This window comes from Barbatula barbatula, assembly GCF_947034865.1.
Source record: "Barbatula barbatula genome assembly, chromosome: 21".
In the NCBI taxonomy this organism is placed as follows: Eukaryota; Metazoa; Chordata; class Actinopteri; order Cypriniformes; family Nemacheilidae; genus Barbatula; species Barbatula barbatula.
Window position 1 is genome coordinate 20,727,155 of NC_136784.1, and position 24,285 is coordinate 20,751,439.

Consider the following 24,285-nt stretch of genomic DNA (forward strand, 5'->3'; position numbering starts at 1 on the left):
TTTGTGTGTATGCGAGTGTTTGTGCGTTTGTGTGTGTATGTGTGCATTTGTGTATGCGTGCGTTTGAATGTATGTGTGCATTTGTGTATGCGTGCGTTTGAATGTATGTGTGCATTTGTGTATGCGTGTGCGTTTGTACGAGTGTGTGTGCGTTTGTGTGTATGTGTTTTTGTTTATATGTGTGTGCATTTGTGTGTATGCGAGTGTTTGTGCGTTTGTGTGTGTATGTGTGCATTTGTGTATGCGTGCGTTTGAATGTATGTGTGCATTTGTGTATGCGTGCGTTTGAATGTATGTGTGCATTTGTGTATGCGTGTGCGTTTGTACGAGTGTGTGTGCGTTTGTGTGTATGTGTTTTTGTTTATATGTGTGTGCATTTGTGTGTATGCGAGTGTTTGTGCGTTTGTGTGTGTATGTGTGGGTGCATGTGTGTGTGCGCATTTGTGTATGCGTGTGCGTTTGTGTTTATGCAAGTGTGCGTGCGTTTTTGTGTATGTGTGTGTGCATGTTTGTGTGTGTTTGTGCATGTTTGTGTGTATACATGTGTGTGCGTGTGATTAGATGTTAAATGTCTCAGGTAAAGCTCCTCCAGACAGCGATAAGCGCAGGATTTCCCATCCATGAGTTTCATTAAACTTTAATGTCCTGCCACCAGGCTGTGGTGAAAGTGGTCTAATGTTTCACTGAACTTTCTTACTACATCAACAGCTTTGAGTTGAGTCTGCAGAGTCTTACATCAGGACATCTTTAGGATCTCCAGTATAAAGGGTTATAGACCTCTGTCATTCATTCAGACTGAACACTGCTCAAATGATGAAGACTGTGGCATCACCTTTAACTCTGAAGAGACAGACACGTCGAGTAGCACAGAGAGGACTTCATGTCTTGCCTATTGAGATGGTTTCTCTTTGAGTGTGTCTATCCAGGTCTTCTTATCTTATCTTGTGCGGTTTCACGTTCAGGAAAGAGACAAAAGACAAAGACTTCATTTTCTCAGGACACCCATTCATATGTGGACTGTGAGACTGACCGAGACCCTCTCATGTTCAACACACACAATGTCCAGTATCTGTCTCCAGAGCGTCAGAAATGAAAAGTTTTAAAGTAAACAAGCATAAAGAACAACCACTAAAAACGTCACGGCCCTGTGCTAAACCACCCTGATCAATGTGACACCCTAGCAACCGCATAGCAACACCTTTACTGCTCACGTCTCAGCGTTTTATAGTTTCGCTCTGTCTCTCGGGTCTCTGGTGTCCCCTGTGTTTTTGTTACCCATGATAAGATGTCTGTGTGATTAGGAAGGTAAGGTGATCCCGCTCGAGGCCGTACTGAATGCTCAGGCAACACAACACGGGACGGAGAGGAGAGGAGCGGGTGGAGGTGAATAATTGATGGGCGGCACTTTCATTTTTTAATCTGTAAATGAGAAGCCCTGACACCCTATCTGTAGCCCATTAAGATAACAAGATGGAGGAGAGTGATCCTGGTTAAGACACAGTTCACATGGAGAGAGAGAGAGAGAGTGTCGAGTATTTTGTTGTGGACGGATAAACCTGCTCTTATCAGTATTATCACTGGACAGAGAGTATCACGAGTGTTCATCTGTTGTTTAAACACCACCTGCTGTATGTCAGATGAGAACATAACAACACATCCACATAAAGATGAATCCTCATCCACTCACACTGATTTACTCGCTTAGTGCCATCTGAGGCTCGGTTTATCACAACAGCAGTTAATACTCATTAGAAAACATCATCATTATATGAGCGTGTGTATTTTACATCACATATCATGGACTAAACTCTCCACCAAATGCATAAAAGTCAAAGTAAGTCGAGGCTAGGGCTGCTCGATGATGACACAAATCATAATCACGGTTATTTTCCCAATATTGAGATCCGATCATTTAACACGATTACTCACTAACTTTTGAAACAACATAGAAAAGTAAAATGATCGGCTTTTCAACTGTGAATTCAACTGAAAAATAAATGTAAAGAAATAGCACAGCTGAACTGCTGTGAAGGAGAGGGGTGCGCTGTGGATTTATACCACAAGGAAAGAGAGGATTCGTGCAAAATGGAAATGCGGCACAATAATCTTTTGACCTCGATTATTTCGTTTTTGTAATTGTTGAAGGCCAAAATTGACGATTCATTTTCTATTAATTGCGCAGCCCAGTCGGAGCCGATGGCGTTGATGGCAGTGCTCTGACATATGTGTGCAGGTCCGAGTCTCGACTGGTGGTCTTTTCCTGACCCCGCCTCACATTCTGATAAACCATTGATGTGGACATAGATCTGGTCTGTTCACTTTCATGTTTAAGCGCCGTGCAACACCACGAAGCGTTTGTGAAAGCAGCTTTATATCCATTCAAAAATGTTCACCCAATCTCGTTCTCTCTGGTGGAATGAGCTGCAGAATCCATCACAGCCTTTAAAAAACAGCAACCTGCAGATCAACACACCTGTTTTCAATCTGTCTGACTAACCAATAACTGTCTGCTTTCTAAATAAAAAACTATTGTGTCTGTTTCTTTTTCCCTTACCTCAGCCATTGTGCTTGCTTGTAAACATGGCCTGGTAAACTTGAATTTAGTTTTTAGCTCATTGACAAAATGCACGATGTTCTCTCATTTCTATGTGGCTTTGCAAAGAAAGTGTCTGCTGAATGTAAATGTAAAAATCACTTTGACATAAATTGCATAAGTCAGTAGTTGTCGAATAATGTTCAGGCAGCTGGTTGTTATGGCAGAATAATCCCCTCCGTGTGATCTGGACGTGAAGCGGAGGGTCTTGAGTCTCACTGAAGCAGCTTATTTTTACCGAATGCAGAACTTATGTGAGGAAAAGCCGTTTACTTTCGGTTTTAAGTTAAGAAACGACGTTCAAAAGTCACAAAAAGGTAAATTGGTTAAATCATTTGTAAATATAATGTCAAATATGTTATTGAAAGACATATTTATAATTAATGTTTGTGTAATATTAAACTGCCCCTCTGATTTGCAGCATCCGGGTTACAGGGTGTTATTAGTTTTGAGCAGTTGTTATTTGAAAATAATGTTGCGACTGGCCAATCAGAATCAAGCATTCAAATGAGCCGTGTAATAAGCGTCACTAGTGGTACTTAAAGAGACCCCTGGTGGTACGTAACACAACAGAAAATGGCTTATGTTTTAATTTACATTAAAGTTCAAGTTTATTTATAGAGCACTGTAAGGTGGTGAAAAATGTGCGTGAAGAAGAACCTTCCCCTGGCCCAATGGTGGCATCCAAGTGGCAAGGAGAATGTCAGGATCCTGCCTTCTCATGTCTTGATTTCCTAGTCTAGTGTCAGGATCATGACAGGTCCACGTGTTTTGTGTGGAGAGAAACATATTATTGGCAGTTAGGACATAATATGTGTTCTCTCCGGTCTTGTCTCTGGCCCCGCCCCTGTGCTCGTTCGTTGCATTTCATGTGCCTTGTATCTGTGCTTGTGCCTTGTTTAGAGATCCGCTGTGTTCATATAGTCTAGTCTTTGTGAGTGTTCTGTTTAGTCTAGGCGTTTTGTTTAGCTTGCTTGTTTTATGCCCCCTCGTGGGAAGTCTTTGTTTTCAGTTTTGAATTTTAGTTTTTGTCAGTGTTTTCCCCCATCGTGGGTGTTTGTTTTGTTCCTGTTTTGTCATATTAAATATCTGTTAACCCCTTCATTACTGCCTGCGCTTGGGTTCTCCTGCCATCCCCTGACAGAGAAGTCATGTGTGCGTTCTGGCACTCTTGGTTGTTATTGTTAACATTATTTTAACATTGTGTAATCTTATCTGACTCCAAAAGATAAAATTGAAAACCTTGTTTTTTATTATTATGCGATATATTAATTATGCAATTAGGATTCATGTTTGATTTTCCTGCTTTACTCTAAACTTCTAAGTCTTTATGCAGATCTCTCGGTCACAGACTCCCCAGTTTTGGTCTCTTCGAGAGAAACACTTGACCAGTAGGGTCTAAAATGACTGCACCACCCGCACCTCACTGCTAAAACAGACCTTTATGGTCACCTTAGATTATTAACAATTAATTACAAGCAACAATTATTTCTGGCCAGAGGTCATGACCCCTCCACCTAGACCACATAATCATGCCATAGTTTCCAGGGGTGTACCGATCCGAGATTTGGAAGTATTTCACGCTTGAAACAACAGAAAGCAGCACAGCAAATTATAACATTTGCAAAACCAGTGTTTCAAGAGGTGGAAGTACTGTTGCGTGTTACAATACAACAAATTGAATCAAACATTTTCAGAAGCATCACAGAAAAGATCATGAAGAGTTTGCACAAGCGAAACGCAAAAAGGATGAATCAAAGCAGCAAACCTTGCAGGAAGCGTTTCAAAGGCAAGAAAAACTTCATAAAGACGACAAAAAATCTGTAAAAATCACAGAATGAGTTGTGGAATTGATTGTTCTAGATGATCAGCCTCTCTCTGTTGTGGAAAATGTAGGCTTCCGTCGCCTAGTGGAGCATCTAGAACCGCGTTACAGTTTACCATCGCGTAAATACATTTCGGAAACAGCTTTGACTGAGTTGTATTCTAGAGTGTCCTCGCATGTTGCGGATCAGTTAAAAGATGTAAAATCTTTGAGCTTCACTACAGATATTTGGAGCTCCGACGTGTGTCCCATGTCCCTTTTGAGTTTATCTGCGCATTAGATGGATTCTAGTTACGCATTGCAGAATGCTCTGCTACATGCTAAAGAAATGCGAGGGTCACACACAACAGCGTGATTTCAGCTTCAATAAAAGAAATGCTGGCTGGTTGGAAAATACCTCTTTCCAAAGTACATGTCATTTTGAGGGACAATGCCAGTAACATGAAGAAGGCGATGAAAGGTTTGAGGTGTGTCGCACATTCATTGCAGCTTGTAATTAATGAGGGGCTTCTGTCGCAACGGAGCGTAAGTGACGCACTTGCAGGTGCGAGAAAGATTGTGGGGCACTTCAAACATTCCCCATCATCGTACTGTTCATTTGAGGATATTCAGCGCGAACTTCACTTGCCTGTGAAACTTCTACAGCAAGACGTCAAAACCCGATGGAACAGTACGTTTAACATGATTCAGAGCATGCTTTAAGTACATTTGCTGCTGACCACGAGCTGCCTGCAACACTGACAGCAAACCAATGGGGATTGCTGCAGAAAACCGTGATTATACTGTCACCATTCGAAGAACTTACCAGAGCCATAAGCTCTTCCCAATCTTCCACAGCGGATGTTATTCCAGCAATTGTGGTTTTGAAACGTCTGCTATCTCAGGAGAGAGACACCGACAGCGGGATTAAAACAATGAAAAGTACTTTACTACAAGCGGTCAATGAAAGACTCGGTGACATTGAGGATGAGCCACTTTTCTCCGTTGCCACTTTGCTTGACCCACGATACAAAGACAGGTACGTCAATAGCTTTACTTATTATTATGTATTATTATTTTGTTTTATATATAAAAATATACAGATAATTTTAGGTTACATTTTTATCGTTGTTATTGCTGCATTCAATTTCAAACAAAGTTAAACTGGAGGGTTTTTTATTGCAGACAAAATATTTCAAATCCTTTTGAGCAACAAAGCAAGTTTTTCAGAATGCTGACTGAAACGATCATTTTCTTTTTAAATTAAGAATTATTTTTAATTGCTGTTAACCATTATAAAGAACAAAATAAATAAGACACATTCGACTGGGTAAACTAAAACGGCGTGGTTCAAAAATTTAGCTCGTGTTTTTTGGATAAATAAAATATTTTAATCGTTACCTTAAGAAATACACAAATTCGTTATTAATTTGTTTGTTTGTTTATTCAATTTTTAGATATTTCATTTTAAAGTTCACTTTCGTATAAAATACCAGTCTTTTTCATATTCGGCCTATACGTATTGCTGACAAGAAAGAGTTTTATTTTCACCACAGACCAAAATAAATCAAATATTTCAATTACAATCATGAGAAATACACACATATAGTTTGAGTTTATTGATTGAATTAATTTGGTTTTGATTCTTTCTTTGTAGGATATTTATTTGATTGAATGATTTTTGTTCCTATTTTTATCACAGCCAGCAACTGCCAACAAATAAAATACATTTTCTTTGTAATGTTTGTGTCAAATGGACCATTTCCTCTGTTTTGCTTTAGATACTTTACCAGTGCAGATGCTGTCCTGAATGCAAAAAATGCACTTACAAAAGAGGCTGAAAAAATTGAAGATACACAGAGGACATCAACTACTGCAGCAGTTCCAGCCGAGGTATCTCATGTGGAAGCAAGTGGACACACAAGCAAGAGCACCTTCACAATAATGTTTGATGAAGTTCTCCAGGACCAACAAGAATCTGCACGAGGAACAGCTACCACTAATGCCCTTATTCAAATATCTGACAGAGCCAATTACACCCCGATCAGATAGCCCATTCTGTTACTGGGCAGTGAATCATGTTCGTTTCCCTGCCCTTGCTGCTACTGCATCAGTATTTCTCTCTGCCCCCTGTACCAGTGTTGAGAGCGAAAGACTGTTTAGCACTGCATCCAACATTGTAGATGAAAGACGGAACCGACTTCGAGTCGAAAGAGCAGAAATGCTAATATTCCTAAAAAAAACCTGCCATTGCTGTTAAAATAAACCTTACTTGAAGTTAAACACAGTTATTGTGTTGATATTCTTTTACAATTTTTCATGTTTACATATTTTTGTCTACAAACATACATGTTCATATGTACGTTTTTGATTTAAGAGTCACAAAATGTAGATTGTCATTTGGATGACTCTTGATTTAATTAAATTTATTTGAATTACAAGTTTTGCACAGTGTTCTTAACAAAGATGTTCGTCATACTGTGTATATTATTTATCTTAGTTTTGATGCATTTCATGAATAAACAAAGCTTGACTTAAGCAGATTAATTGAATGACTGTATGAGCTACAGACATTCTAAACCTTAAAAGGTAAACAATAACTGATATCGGATTTGGATCGGTATCGGACGATATTTGTAAGTTCAGTATCGGAATCGGATCGGCAGAGTAAAACTGGTATCGGTGCATCCCTAATATTTTCCCATGTAGACTTAGATAGAATAGCATGACTACAATCAGAGTCTGAGACTTACCCTGTTAAGATTGGTCAGACAACACTTTTGCTGTTCTAAACGGATATTCACATTATTAGCCTCTTAAGTCAAAGTAATTTTAAACTAATGCCAAGTTGTTAGATGAACAATCTTGAGATGAGAATCTCGTGGTCAACTGTGTCAAAAGCCGAGGATAAGTCCAACATAACCAAGATAACCGAGTTCCCAGTATCAGTGGCCATTAGAACATCTTATAATACTCTAAGGAGAGCCCTTTCAGTGCTATAGAGCACTTTGATGGCAGATTGAAATGTCCCATAAATGAGATTATTGATAAAAAAGGGCTGAAGCTGTAGAAGCACAATTTTTTCAATTACTTTTGTGATAAATGTTTTCATGGATAAAGGGAGAAATTTTGATAAAACACAGGTACTGTATCTATGGAAGGCTTCTTAAGAACTGGGGTGACCATAGTCCTTTTCAGGTTATTAGGGATGACTCCAGACATTTATTTACCAGTTCAGCGCCTACGGTGTCAATAAATTGGGTTTATAATGTCTAGAGGGCATGGGGAAGGCTTCGGTACATACATAACTTCCTTAACTGACAGGGCTGAAGGTTGTCCAGAAACATTTTGAATTTGTAGTTGATAGCTTCACATAATTTATTTAGATTAGATTCAACATATACAAGTACAGTGTAACGAAATGTAGTTTAGGTCTAACCAGAAGTGACATTAGCAAGTGCAGGATATACAGTTAGAATAAATACAGAATACAATATTGAGAAAATATTATACAGTGGGCATGGACTATGAAAATATTTTACAGTAGGTATGTTCTATGAAAATATGACAGTAGGTATGTACTATGAACAATATATACTGATGACTATATAGTATGAACATTAACACTATGAACATTAATGTACAGGTGGATATGAGCAGATAATAATTTAGACTAGACAATAGTGCAAGTGATTTAAGTGTGCATAGATTATTGACATTAGCTGTTAAAGTTGCAGTGCAATAGGTGAGTTAATGCAGTTGTTGAAGTAACAATGCAGTGGATGAGTTGATGCGGTTATTAAAGTTAAGGTGCAGTATAAGAGTTAATAAATAGGTTGCAGTCCAGAAGATGAGTTGATGCAGTTATTGAGGTTACAGTGCAATAGATGAGTAGATGCAGTTAATAGAGTTAGAGTGCAGTAGATAGGTAAGTGCAGTTATGAAAGTGGTCCAATAGTGCAAATGAGCATTCAGTTAAATATTCCTGGTGTGCAAGTGAGCAGTATAGAGTGCAAATGATGCTGTGTGTGTGTAAACAGTCCAGTAGAGCAGATAACATGAAGTACTGGTGTGTACAGTTCAGTCATGCATGCAGCCCTGTAGTGCAATGTAAACAATGTTGTAGCAGCATTGGAGTTAAAGGTAAGAGAGGTAGTGGAATCAGTGGGGGGCAGAGTTCAATGATGAAACAGCTCTGGGAAAAAAGCTGTTTCTTAGTCTGCTGGTTCTTGTCCGGAGGTACCGGAAGCGCCTATTCTTAACAGTCTATGAGCGGGGTGAGAGGAGTCCTTGAAAATGCTGGGAGCTCGACGCAGACAGCGTTTCTTCTGGATGTCCTCATTGGCAGAAAGTGTAGTCCCTGTGATGTGCTGGGCTGTTTTCACCACCCGCTGCAGTGCCTTGTGCTCAGCAACAGAACAGATGCTGTGTGGCCAGGTGCCGGACCTCCTCCCTGAATGCAGTCTCATCGTTGTTGCTGATGAGACCAATCACTGTTGTATCATCTGCAAACTTGATGAAGGAGTTAGATCCGTTCACAGGCCTGCAGTCGAGTGTGAAAAGGGAGTAGAGAAAGGGGCTCAGTACGCAGCCCTGTGGTACACCAGTGTTGAGGGTGGTGGTGGAGGAGCAGATGTTGCCTAAACTAACAAGCTGAGTCTTGTTCGTCAGGAAGTCCATAAGTTGCAGGTAGGGTTGTTAATGCCTAGGATTCCAAGTTTGATGATTAGCTTGGAAGGGATGACGGTATTGAAAGCACATAATCAGTGACCTGTAGACATGCTCTTAGGTAGGATACTTTATCATCTTAAAAAGAAGAGGACGGGTTGTGGAAAGGGTTTAAAGCTGAGTGTATATTAGAAGAAACAACTTGCTGTATGGAGATGTTAGGTTAGAAAAGTAAGAGGCCTTGGCTTTTTTAGCAATTAAGCTATTTGAACCATTTCAAAAGAAATTTGCAGTTGATCATGTTTCCACTTTCTTTCAGCTTTTCTACACGAGTGCCTTAATGAGCGAATATTTTGGTCAACCCACGGCTCACTTTTAGATTTTGGATTAACAAGCTTTAAGGGTGCAGTGGTGTTCATTTTCTGTCCGCACATTATTAAGGAAATTAAAATGATATTCAGCATCATGCACAGATACAGACGACTCGAGCAACAATACACTCTTACTCTTATACACTTCATTCAAATCTTAACAAACATTTTACACGTTTTAAATACTATTTCAAATGTTTAACATGATTGATAAAAACAGAATTCATCTCATAAAGCCTATGTGCAATTTTGATATAGTTGTATGAATGATTGTTTATTTCTCATGGGTGGATGTAACTCAGGCGTGACAGGCAGCTCATACACAGAGCAGGCAGACTCTCTCTCTTCTGCATGTAAATGAAGCTTCCTAAATGCTGAGGTGAGGTGATTTAGTTTTGACGCGCTGCAGTTTTAAATTGAGTCTTCGTTTGTTATATACAGCTGTTCCCCTGATGTGTCCCGCAAGTCCCCACAAAGTTCATAAATCCCTCATAAGAGTCATTTACAGAGAACTTCAGAAAAGTGCAGTACATGACTGCCGACTAACTTGAAAAACATGTTCTTTAGTGTGAAAACAGCTGGTAAATAAGAAAGTGTTGGAGGACGAGGTGTCAAGAGAAAGATTCACGGCTCTACTATTCATTGAAGTGAAGTTATTCATGTGTTTTCTCTGACGGTCATTAGGTTTGTACTTGGAACAACTCATTTTATTAAAGGTGGTACTTGAAGTGAAAGTTTGAGAAGCACTGAATTCAGGTGTACAAATACATTATTAGTTTGTGTTTTATTTGTTATATTTTTGATCTATTATAGGAGATGATAAGGTAAAGAGAGGGGACTGGGAAATGAACCGAGTTTGTTTTGGCAGTATTTTCCATTAGATCTTATCATTCATTCTCTCAAATGGACCCTCTCAATCATTCCGTTTTAATCGTTTCATTCTGGTTAGTCACAGGACAAAGAAAACTGAAGACCCCACATGCATAACCTGTCAGGGCACATCTTCACACCAAACTACTTCTTTAGTTAAGAACATTAGAGTTGAAGTGATACGGGTGTACAGTCGTTGTTACTTTATAACTGTGAATCAAAAACAAACCTAAATATATTTCCTCATCAGAGCTTCAATTATCAGGGTAATTAGGACATGTGAGTTATTTCTGAATGTTATCACATGTCTCTTTATGCATGTGGGCTTCTTATTCTGACACATAAGTATGAGTAATGTGTGTATTTGCATTTTAATTTGTTGACCACTATTCACAATGATCAATGACGGATATCAAACAAAAAACTATTAGTCCCAAGAATTCTAAGTGGACACTTGATGTAAAAAGAGTGAGAGTGTACTAGTACAAGTGTCCAGTCAGAGGTATAAAATCACCTGAACCCAGCTCATGGTGGTGGGCAGCAGTGCTGGTCTCTGGACAGATCCCTGACCAGTCTATGACATCATCTCTATTCCAGCTGTGCCGTGTTTCACTACTCACTCTTTCATTGTGTCTCTCCTCAGGGGTTTTTCCGCAGAAGCATCCAGAAGAACATGGTGTACACATGTCACAGAGAGAAGAACTGCATTATCAACAAGGTCACGAGAAACCGCTGTCAATACTGTCGCCTGCAGAGGTGCTTTACTGTGGGAATGTCCAAAGAGTGTGAGTCTTACCATCTTCACACATGCTCTCACACACACACTCACAAACACACGCACACAAACTTAAACTAGGCAAGTAATATCAAAATATGGATAAATGAATCATGTGTTGTTAGCGGCCCCATTCTTCTAATACACACTTCATAAATTATAACACACCATCTCAGTTACCATCAAGAGATAAAGATGCTTTTAATCCCAGAACAGTGTCATCATGACACCCACCGGCCCATCTCTGAGCTCAGACACGAACCACAGTACACAGACCAATGAAGATTCTTCTGGTTTTTATTTTTAAAACACAACTTGTTCATTTTATAGGCCGCCTGCACATTTCTTTTAATTTCAAGTTCATTTTATTAAGTTTACTTGAGTAAGAAATGCAAATTTTTACGTTAACTTTATGTAGTAAGTACTTGTGTACTAGTATCCTTGTAAGAGTACTTTTTCAAAATGCGGTAGATGGACAGGGACATGTTGTAGCGGTATCAGTTCATTTACAACCCAACTGCTGCTTTTACTTAAGGTTGAGAGTTAAACTTGAGGTTTAACTCTAGAACATTTTATGTTCCCTTTCTGTCGGTCTCTCGGCAGATGGGGTTTGATCTTGAAAACCTATCAACTCTGATTGTACTTTTTAAAAGGCTAATGAAATTGTTGAATGCCGTGGCACGCCAGTCTCCGCCCCGTACATACGGGCCCATTCATTCACATTTTGTTCTTCAGAACCTGCGAAGCATCATCTGTATGCTAAGCAATTTATCGCTCTGTGTTTACCTACTGGACCATACAACACATATCAGCGTAAACACTTCCTGTATACGACTCCCCTCGGGCATTTCAGTGGAAGACATAGGTGTCTAAAAGAGCACATTTTCTAGAAGAGCTGAACATTTACTACAGATGCGTTGGATGTGATCGACTCGTACAAGGTGTTGCAGTCACTGCTGGCTGTGTCCTCCGAGTGTCTGTGGTGATGTGGGATTTTATGAACGTTTATCCGCCGCCAAAGCCACGATACAGTTCGCCAGACGCCTGCCAAGGTTTCGGTGCTTTACTTACCTCGGTTCGAGGCAAGAATTTTCCTGGGCTTCGGGTTGAGGTGCCACCCCTCTGGCGAAAGGGGTAGAGTCTGACCGAGATGTCCTCAGGGTTCTACAGAAAAAGGTGGGGGGCTGTACTCTCCGAACTAAGCTCTTCAGGCTTCCATTCAGAATGTTGACGCAGAGGCATGTCCTGAGGTTCGTCTGACATCAGGATGTTAACATTGATTCGTGGATATCGACCTGGAGGACACGTACTTTCATGTCTCGATCCTCCGTCACTCGAGGCCTGAGCATGTCAGTGCAAAGTCCTGCCCTCCGGTCTGGCTCTTGCTCACCTTGGGGAGTAGGGCGTGCGAATCCTCAACCATCTCACAAGATCTGTTGGTCGGCACCTTGACCGATTGGGCCTGCCAGTCAGCTGGGATAGGAGAAGCTCTCCCCTGCGAGGGCACCTCTTCTCTCGATGTGGAACTAGACTCTGTCAACATAACACTACGCCTTACCTGTGAATGCGCCCATTCAGTGCTGTGCCGCCTGTTACTTCCAGGCGGCAACCAGCAGTCCCACTTAAAATCTTTAAGAGTCTCCTGGGGCATATGGCGTCCTCTGTGGAAGTGTTCCGCTCGGGTTGATGCATATGAGACCGCTTCAGCATTGGCTCCAGAGTCCAGTTCCTTGGAGAGCGTAGCACACCGACGTTCCTATCAAGCCTCACTGCTGTCACACCCTGGCCCCTTGGAAAGACGTATCCGACTGGGTGTACGCCTGTTAAGTCAAGTCAGCTTTATTTATATTTTCATTGTTAAAAAGCAGCTGTACAAGAAAACATTGACTATTAGTAAAACATAAAAGGTTATGGAAATCAAAACACAGGTCAAATATCAGACACACTAAATTCGTATATGCAGTGTTAATTAAATAAGACTATCAGATTCTAGCAGCCCCCCCGGCCAGGCAAACAGTGTAAAACAGTATGCAAACGGTGGCGAGGAACCCAAAACTCCATTGGAGGAGAAAAAAAACCTCAGAGGGAAACCAGACCTAAACAGGGGATTCCAGTTCCTCTGCACAAGCTCGACAGTGCTGCACAACAAAAAAGTTAGATTTAAAATTATCATTAATAATCTAATAGCGACTGAAGTTTTGTAGAGTCACCACATCCTTCGTCCAGCATTTGTCAGGTCTGGGTATGGATTGCGCCCTGCCCGCTCCGGTAACCTTGGACTGCATCCTGCCCGCTCTAGTAACCTTGGAACAATGAGACAAGACTGGCTGAGAGTAGAGTACTGTTCTGCACTCTTTGATGCAAAAAATGCATCAGTTGTTATTGGAAGTGTTCCTGGTTTCGGTTGATCTAACTAGTGCAGCCTAAATCTTTGGAATATATATATTATGATAGTGTAGTGTATACAAGATTAAAAAGATGCGTCTTTAGTCTAGATTTAAACTGACAGAGTGTGTCTGCCTCCTGGACAGTGAAGGGAATACTGTTCCAAAGTTTAGGCACTAGATAGGAAAAGGATCTGCCGCCTGCACTTGATTTTGAATTTCTAGGTATTACCAACTGACCGGACGCCTGAGAGCGTAGTGCACGTGATGGACCGTAATACATGAGAAGTTCTCTCAAGTAGTGAGGAGCTAAAACATGCAAGGCTTTATAGGTAATAAGCAAGATCTTAAAGTTAATGTGATGCTGTATAGGTAACCAGTGCAAGGTTGACAGAACCGGGCTAATATGCTCATACTTTTTTGTACGTGTAAGAACTCGAGCTGCCGCATTTTGGACCAGTTGGAGTTTTTGTAATAGGCCTGCAGGGCAATTAATAATTCCACCTAAAGGTACAGTAATCTAGTCTTGATGTCATAAAGGCACGAATAAGCTTCTCTGCATCTGATGGTGACAGCATATGACGTAGTTTAGATATATTTTTAAGATGGAAAAACAGGGGTTTACAGGTGTTGGCGACCTTCGATATACTATCGAATATAAAGCCAAGATTCTTTGCTGAAGATAAGGGTTTTATAAGGGAACATCCATCAATAGTTAAGCAGTATTCTTGGTTGTTACGTAGGGCGGTTTTTGGTCCAATAAGTAACACTTCAGTTTTGTCCGAGTTCAGTAATAAAAAATTGCTACTCATCCACTTTTTTATATCGACTATCCATTCCACTATTCGATAGAATAGCTGTGTTTCATGAGGCTTTGAGGAAATATAAAGTTGCGTATCATCAGCATAACAGTGAAAGCTAACTCTGTGTTGCTTTATTATATCTTCTAAAGGTAGCATGTATAATGCGAAGAGCATAGGCCCTAGTACTGAGCCCTGTGGTACACCGTACTGGACTTGCGATTTGCGTGATACCTCATTGTTTTTTGCGATATATTGAAAACGGTCTAAGCTTAGATCTTAATAAATAAGATCTAAGCCATTTCAAAGCTATTCCCTTAATACAGACATAATTTTCGAGTCTATATAGGAGCGTGCTGTGGTCAATGGTGTCGAATGCAGCACTAATATCTAGCAGCACCAATAAGGAGATACAACCTCGGTCGGACGCCATAAGCAGATCATTTGTAACTCTGATCAGAGCAGTCTCTGTACTGTGATGTGCTCTAAATCCAGACTGGAAATCTTCATTAATCTCATTCCTTTGGAGGAAGGAACATATTGAGTTGAGACTTTTTTCCAGAAATGTATATAAGAAAGGTAGATTTGAAATAGGTCTGTAGTTAACTAGTTCTCCAGGGTAGAAAAGGGCTTTTTTGACAAGGGGCCTTATAACAGCCACCTTATATGCTTTAGGCACATGTCCTAATGTCAGAGATGAGTTAATAATGCTAAGTAGAGGATCTATAACTTCTGGGAGCATCTCTTTCAGTAGATGAATGCCTGTGAAATGCCTTATCCCCTTTTCCGGGTGAGTCAGTGCGCTGTTTTGCCTCCCTACTTTCCCCACTGGCTAAATATCATCTCGCCTTCTAGCTGTCTTGTGTGCTAACGGTTTCTCTCTAAAGCGTATATACTAAGATTCATCGAGCAACCTTGGTAAGTTGGAATTACTCTTCAAACCCGGTGAGTTATGGCTTCTTCTCTTATTATTGTCACTTGCACCTCATGTCATATGTTTAGCTTAGCCTTCTCTGTCAGCGGCGAGGGCTTTACATGCGATAAATGCAGGGAAATAGCTAGGCTGACAGAGAAGATCTCAGAATTAGAGTCTCGCATCCAATCTTTATCTGAGGATAGTAAGAATGTAAGGAGCTTAGAAAACACTTTGGATGCGAGCAATATTAGCGTGCACAGTTCGGTTCCGGTTGAACAACCCCCGCAGCTGGGAAAGTTTGTGACTGTGAGACGGTGTAGTCGCAGGTCAAAACATCACTCAAACGTTCCGACTACAGTCTCGAACAGGTTTGCCCCGCTCAGCGACGCACCGACTGAGAAACCTGCTGAAAGTGCCCTAGTTATCGGTGATTCTATTGTTCGGAACGTTAACATAGAGGCACCAGCCACCATAGTCAAATTTTTACCGGGAGCCAGAGCGCCTGACATCAAGTCAAATTTAAATGTGCTGGCTAAGGCTAATCGTAAATTCAGTAAGATTGTTATTCACGTCGGCACGAATGATGTTCGACTCCGTCAATCGGAGATCACTAGAGATAATATTAAAGAGGTGTGTGAGCTCGCAAGCACGATGTCAGAAACTGTAATATTCTCTGGCCCCCTCCCCGCTTATCGTGGTGATGAGATACATAGCAGAGTATCATCACTAAATGGCTGGTTGTCTGAGTGGTGCCTGCAGAATGATATTGTTTTTATAAATAACTGGAAGAGTTTTGAGGACAGACCTGACCTGTTGAAAAGAGATGGTCTCCATCCCTCCTGGGCTGGAGTTTCTCTACTCTCTAGAAATATGGCACATAGTCTTAATGCTAAAACTTGACTCACTGGGGCCCAGGTCAGGGAGCAGACAGAATGGCTTAACCAACGGTCTGCTTGCCGTCTCACGTTGCAGAACACACATAATACACAACATGCGATAATACTTTCTCCCAAACATCATAAAATAGAGACTGTGTCTGTCCCCCGGATTAGTAAACATAAAATAAAGCGTAAACCTCTCAAAGGTAATTTAGTTAACGTTAAACTAACTAAACATGAACATAATACAGATAATCAACTGTTACGACTCGGATTGCTAAATATTAGATCTCTCTCTAATAAAGCACTTTTTGTTAATGATATGATAACAGATCATAAAATAGACATGCTCTGTCTGACAGAAACATGGCTAAAGCCAGATGATTATATTGCTTTAAATGAGTCTGTCCCCCAAGATTACTATTATACACACGAGCCTCGCCTAAAAGGCAGAGGGGGAGGTGTTGCTGCACTTTACCGTAACTCTTTTAGCATTTCCCAGAAGTCTAATCCTAAATACAATTCTTTTGAAGTCATGGTACTTGATGCATCAATACCTAATACTAAGGACAAAACATCTTTAAAATTTACTCTGGCTATTGTATATAGGCCTCCAGGGCACCACACAGATTTTATTAAAGAATTTGGTGGGTTCATATCAGAACTAGTACTGGCTGCAGACAGAGTCCTTGTTGCTGGGGACTTTAACATTCATGTAGATAATGATACAGATGCTTTAGGAATGGCTTTTAAAGACACTCTTAACTCCATGGGCGTTAGTCAACATGTGTCAGGACCTACTCACCTTGGTAATCATACTTTAGATTTAATTTTGTCTTACGGTATAAACGTGGTCGATGTTAAAATCCTTCAGCAGAGCGAAGACATCTCAGATCATTATCTGGTATCATGCTTGCTTCAATACCCAATGGTGGCAAATCAAACTCCAAGTTACAAATATTGTAGAACAATAACTTCGACTACAAAAGGTGCGTTTCTTGATAATTTGCCTGAATTGTCTCAAATCTCTAGCATGAGTAATAACGTTGAAGATCTTGACTTTACCATTGAAAACATGAATGCCACCTTCTCGGAAACGCTAGACATAGTTGCTCCCTTGCGCTTAAAGAAGATTAAAAATGACAGACCGACACTGTGGAAAAATGAACACACTCAGGCTCTAAAGAAAGCGGCACGAAAAATGGAGCGCAACTTTAAGAACACTAAATTAGAGGTATTTCGTACTGCCTGGAAGGATAGTATTAAAAAATACAGGAAAGCCCTAAAAACGTCTCGATCCGCCTACATTTCATCATTAATAGAAGAAAACCAAAATAACCCTAGGTTTTTATTTGATACAGTGGCTAAATTAACCAAAAATAAATCGTCAGCGACTTCTGATGCTGTATACCAGCATAGCAGTGATGATTTTATGAACTATTTCACAAATAAAATCCAAGATATTCGAGAGAAAATTATAACTATGCAACCAGATGCGAAACCCGCTGAACATATGACTAACTACAGCACCCCTAAGGAGAAATTATGTTTATTTTCTACTATAGATCACGATGAACTATCGAAAATCATTAGATCATCTAAATCGACTACATGCATGCTAGACCCTATACCTACAAATCTTCTGAAAGAGATGCTCCCAGAAATTATAGATCCTCTACTTAGCATTATTAACTCATCTCTGACATTAGGACATGTGCCTAAAGCATGTAAGGTGGCTGTTATAAGGCCCATTGTCAAAAAACCCCATCTGGACCCTGGAGAACTAGTTAACTATAGACCTATTTCGAATCTACCTTTCTTATCTAAAGTTCTGGAAAAAGTAGTCTCAACTCAAATATGTTCCTTCCTCCAAAGGAATGAGATTAATGAAGATTTCCAGTCTGGATTTAGAGCACATTACAGTACAGAGACTGATTTGATCAGAGTTACAAATGATCTGCTTATGGCGTCTGACCGAGGTTGTATCACCTTATTGGTGCTGCTAGATCTTAGTGCTGCATTCGACACCATTGACCACAGCATGCTCCTACATAGACTTGAAAATGATGTCGGTATTAAGGAAATAGCTTTGAAATGGCTTAGATCTTATGCGACCGTTTCCAATATGTAAAAATAAACAATGAGGTATCACGCAAATCGCAAGTCCAGTACGGTGTACCACAGGGCTCAGTACTAGGGCCTATGCTCTTCGCATTATACATGTTACCCCTAGGAGATATAATAAAGCGACACGGAATAAGCTTTCACTGCTATGCTGATGATACGCAACTTTATATTTCCTCGAAGCCTCACGAAACACAGCGATTCCATCGAATAGTGGAATGCATAGTCGATATAAAAAAGTGGATGAGTAGCAATTTTTTTATTACTGAACTCGGACAAAACTGAGGTGTTACTTATCGGACCGAAAACCGCCCTACGTAACAACCAAGAATACTGCTTAACTATTGATGGATGTTCCATAAAACCCTCATCTTCAGCTAAGAATCTTGGCTTTATATTCGATAGTACTCTGTCATTTGAGAACCAGGTCGCCAACACCTGTAAGATTGCGTTTTTCCATCTTAAAAATATATCTAAATTACGTCATATGATATAATCATCAGATGCGGAGAAGCTTATACATGCCTTTATGACATCAAGACTAGATTACTGTAATGCACTATTAGGTGGTTGCCCTGCAGGCCTATTACAAAAACTCCAACTGGTCCAAAATGCGGCAGCTCGAGTTCTTACACGTACCAAAAAGTATGAGCATATTAGCCCGGTTCTGTCAACCTTTTATGTTTTACTTAGTAATTTTTTCTTGTACAGCTGCTTTGTAACAATGAAAATTGTAAAAAGCGCTATATAAATAAAGCTGACTTGACTTGACTTGACTTGATGGCGTAACCAAGACGTTTTGAGTACATGATTTACATACAGCGTAGTTTAGAATGGTATATGTCATGATCTTCCATATCTTTGTACCGGAGGTCCATAGAGCTGTAAAAATTAAATGTTAAACAATAAAGCCGTCCATTGGGGTTAATACACAAGATGATATTTTAAATGCGAGTTGTGTATCTTTGTATCCTTATGAAACAAATCTGTGGAAAAAGGTCAAAGATACACATAGATGCCTCATTAGTGTTTGTTCCTATGTATGTAAATCATCCACCTTATTGGAATAGTCAAAGCCGGGTTTTTAATCTGCAACGGTAATTTAGAAAATCTGAAATATAAAGTTAATACGTCTAAAAAAACAAAGAAACACCTGTAAAGCTGGATGGCTTTCCCTGATTCTACATGAACATCATCAGCGTAAATGTAAAGCATGAGCAAAAACGCTGTATCTCACCATGATTTCTCAGGAATAGCTCTAGAAATGAAGCTTTGTTGTGTGTGTGTGTGTGTGTGTGTGTGTGTGTAACACATCATTGCTTTAACTTCAGTACACAGCCGTTCACAGTCATCTGAAGCCTTTGTATTTCACGCATTATTGCTATTGTTTGATTGTATCAGGTTGACTTCACACTCCATTGAACATAGGAGAAGATGTACTTCTTCAACACAACACAACAAAAGAGCGATATGGTTTTTATCTGTCCTTTAGTTGACTGTATGTGTGCAGTGATGTGTGATTTGTGCAGTGCTGTAATGCTGTATCATTGTGTCGTGTGAAGTCTTTCTTGTATAGATGAATGATTACATGTATACAGTAACAACTCATGACTCATTCAAACCTTTGTTGCTGTCTTAAAGGAGAAATATTTTCAGATTTTTAAGGTCCTACTTTGGTTTATGGAGTGTCCAACAACAAGTTTACGTACATACAAGATATAAACACTTTCATTTTCTTATAATATTCAGCTATTATAAGGAAGGAGCCGGGAACCGGCGGACATTTAAACAATAAAACTTTAAATAAACAAACAATAAACACGGAAGTAAAGACATAAAGCCATAAGACATAAACACAAACTTAACATATGTCCGGGCCCGGTCCTCTCTCGTCAACAGTCCTGCCTCACCACACCTCAAATGATTTATCTGTCTAATCCCCTCCTTTCTCTCAGCCTACTCTGATCTGATTGATCAGATGGTCTAGTCTGCTGTCATTGGTCTACTGCGTACGCCGTCATAAATGGAACATAGGCCGGAACTGAAATTTGAATCGTGCAAACGAGTCATCTGCTGTCTAGAGTCAACTCCTTTTGTCGTTCACTTTCGGCTTTACAACTTGGCATACTGCTCACATTCTCAAACAGCAGAATTACACTCTGCATGAAATGTCATAAATTCACCTAAATATACAAAAAGTCTCTCATAATTTACTCACCGACATGTATATTACTTTATTTCTTCAAACACAAAAGACACATTTCTGAAGTGGAAAGCCCTAGAGGGTAAATCAAGAAAATAACCCACACTGATTATATCTTATTTATAATAAACACTGCAATATTCCATGACAAATCAGGAATGGGGTTGATGTCCGGCATCTTTTAGCGTAAAACCATCTCCAAATCCAGCGTTATATCCAGCGTTTATATAACATCACTGAAATGCAGCGAGCCAACAAACACTTCCATCAGCCGAGTGAAGCGGCATTGATGGGCGTGCTGCTCTTTCTCACGCTTCACTTGACTCGTGGACGTGCTGTACCAGGAGAATTGTCCAATAAGCGACTAAGAACCCTTGTTATGAAACAGGAATCCATAATCTTGTACGAACCCTGGGAGAGTGTATCGAGCACAGAAATACTACATCATACGTCCAACTTGTTTTTTTTTTACAAGTTGACCATGTTAAGCATTAGATGCCAGCACGTTTAACAGTGTAAAGAAGTCAGAATGCATGACATAGCATGATACCCCGCCTTTAAATAAAACACTGTCGTTAACTCACAGGGGTTGAATGGGTTTCGAACTTTACACAGCTGGAGGTCTGAAGAGAATATTCATCTTTTAGTCTTAAGCCGCGTCGGTGTGGTTAAGACCTGCTGTATGTTGAAAGAACTATGAAACATTCATTTCAACTCTCTCCTGACTTTTACAAAAACATTATACTTACTTGAGGAATTGATTGTAATCATGTGAGTGTTTTATAAAGGAATCTCTTACTTGTGTTCTTATGTGGTTATATAGTAGGTTTAACTAGGATAGAGAATCATGATCTGTCTCCAGTGCGGGGAGGGGAGGGCGGGGTGTAATAACATCAGCAGAGGGCCGAGTTTGTTTCATCAGGATGGTTTGTGGAGGTCTCTGGTTTGGGGTGTATTATCTGAGACCGGTCTCCTGCAGAGAGATGCTTTAACAATGAACTCCTCCAAGACTTTAATGAAACAGGACGGTCCCTCCACAACACCAGGTGTTCTCTCTTTAATGATGTTCATCAGCCTGGCCTGTGTGAATAATGCCAGCTACAGCGTGTGATTCATTCACCTTGACACACGTCTGCAGATTACAGAAACCAGCCATATGAAACAAGCTATATACAGAAGTGACAGAAAAATTGCATCTCTTAGCCAAATACTAATAAAAAATTTAAACAATTCAACCAAAACTCCTTTAGTCTGTTGATCTCTTTATTGACGCTGGAAACTTGGTCCATGCCATTGATCTTTCTCCACCAAACTGTCAAGTCAGCTTTATTTATATAGCGCTTTTTACAATTTTCATTGTTACAAAGGAGCTGTACAAGAAAACATTGACTATAGGCAAAACATATAAGGTTATGCAAGTCAAAATATCGCTCGATGACATGACCAGCAAAAGGGGGCACTATTTTCTCTCATATATTAGAACCTGTCGCACCTATGTAGTCAAAAAAGATTAATGAGAAAAATATTGCACCATGGTACAATAGCACCCCTCGCACACGTAAACTAGAGCGTAAATGGATAAAATCACAATTAGAGGTCTTTAAAATGGCGTGGAAAGAGAGTGTGTTGTGGAATTTTCTTGTTCCTTAATCTAGGTTGAGTCAACTTTGACAAACGCAATACACAGAGAAAAATGGAAGTACTTTGCAAAGTATTTTATTGTCGTTTAATCTGCATCACAAGCAATGAGCATGGTGCAGAGAAAAGGCCCTCTTTCCTCCTGCACATATATATGATTAAAACACGACACCCCCTCCCTTTGCCCCCCAGCAAGAATCCTGAGCTGGTTTACGAGAAGTGATGTCCGTTATTCCAAACAGAACATCTTGGCCTCTGCTCGAGGGCAAAGGCAGAGTGGTATGAAGCGTATTGAGAAAAACATGATAACATTCCGAAAACATGGAACATAGACATATCATGAAGCAAGACTAATTACTAAATATCCATTACATTCCCCCCTTTTATCATATATGATAAACAAAATCTTTATACTAAATATTTATACAAATTCTTTATAATTAATCTAGGCCATGCCCCACGACCCTTTAAGATGGCTGTCATTAAGCCTCTAATCAAGAAACCAAATTTAGATCCAAATGAACTAGGAAATTATAGACCGATTTCAAATCTCCCATACCTGTCTAAAATTCTAGAAAAAGTAGTGTGCACTCAGTTGTGCATTTTCTTACAAAATAATAACATACACGAAAAATTTCAGCATCATAGCACTGAAACTGCGCTCGTTAAAATTACAAACGACCTGCTTATAGCATCAGATAAAGGTAACATCTCACTCTTGGTCCTGCTTGACCTTAGTGCTGCGTTCGATACCGTAGACCATAACATACTTCTAGATCGCTTACACAATTATACCGGTATTGAGGGACAGGCACTACAATGGTTTAGATCTTACTTATCAGACAGACATCAATTTGTCCATTTAAATGGGAAATCATCAAATCTAATGCAAGTAAATTATGGATTACCTCAGGGATCGGTTCTAGGACCCCTGCTGTTCTCCATATACATGCTGCCCCTCGGAAACATTATAAAAAAACATGGAATTAGCTTCCATTGCTATGCAGATGATACTCAGCTATATATCTCATCAAGACCAGATGTATCCAAATTGCTCCCAGCTATCCAAATTGGCAGAGTGCATTGAAGATATAAAACATTGGATGACCTGAAATTTCCTTCTTTTAAATTCTAATAAAACAGAAATTCTACTTATCGGACCAAAGACACGCAAACCGAATATTTAGAATATATATAAGTTGAAGGATGTACTGTTACTCCAACAAATACAGTAAAAGATTTAGGCGTTATATTAGACAGCAACCTGTCATTTCGAAATCACATCTCAAATGTCACAAAAACAGCCTTTCCCTTTCTGTCAGTCTCTCGACATTGTGTCGAACCGACAGATGGGGTTTGACTTGAGGACCTATCATCTTCTGACTATTTAGAAAAGGCCAATGAAATTGGCGAATGAAATTTGCATGCCGGACTCTGCCCCCGGATATCCGGGTATAAAAGGGAGACGGCGTGCTGCATTCATTCACCTTTTGTTCTTCGGAGCCTTCGCATATGATGACAATTCTTCTAAAAGAGCTGATTTCTCGATGTGGTGCAGCGGACTGTCCCTCATCAGTGACTTCCCCCGGGCGTCTCAGCGGTTCCGGAGGTGTTTTTCTCTCTAAAAGAGCAAATTTCTACAGCGCAGCATGTCTTGCTCTTCTCACAGGTGCAACACACTCATTGAGGAGGGGGAGGGACACGATGTCTGCCTCGCGTGCTTGGGGGTCCAACACGCTGAGGCAGCCATTGTGGATAAGTCCTGCCCGCACTGTGAGCGGATGGCTATTTAGACGTTGCAGTCACGGGTGGCCGTGTACTTTTAAGAGCCTGCCACCACCTCACTTGCTTCCCGTCCTGTGACCGCTGTGGCTCCGGCCACGCCGTCAGCGACGGCGAGCAGCATGGGTGACATGGGGATTACCTTGAGCGTTAATCTGTCAGCCACCGGCTCGCGGACCGTTCATGCCCCGTCTCGGTCGTCTGGCCACTCCCTAAAAGACGGCACCTCGCCATCTTGCTCCTTGCCCACGTACTCGGACACGATGCATGACGAAAATGAGATGTCCCTTGCAGCATCGGAGGGTGACGTACTGGCTTCCGACCCGGATGATTCTTTGGACCCCCCTCCCCCGGGAGGTTGAGCTCGGGATGAAACGGACATCTAAATGTCGGCCGTGCGCTCTCGGGCCGCCGCCAACCCTGCGGGCGAGACCATGTTGGTGTCTCCACTATATTCCTCCCTGTTGTGGGAAGTGGTC

General features: G+C 40.5%; 1 protein-coding gene across 1 annotated transcript in view; it reads left to right on the plus strand.

The window, feature by feature from the left end:
- LOC306910644 (retinoic acid receptor beta-like) overlaps positions 1-24,285 on the plus strand; it is a gene marked incomplete at both ends in the record, with an annotated part of 71,824 nt that overhangs the window by 17,941 nt on the left and 29,598 nt on the right. Inside the window, one exon of the mRNA XM_079485356.1 lies at positions 10,950-11,091. Within this exon, the coding sequence (XP_079341482.1) occupies positions 10,950-11,091 (142 nt within the window). The remainder of the gene's footprint in view (positions 1-10,949; positions 11,092-24,285) is intronic.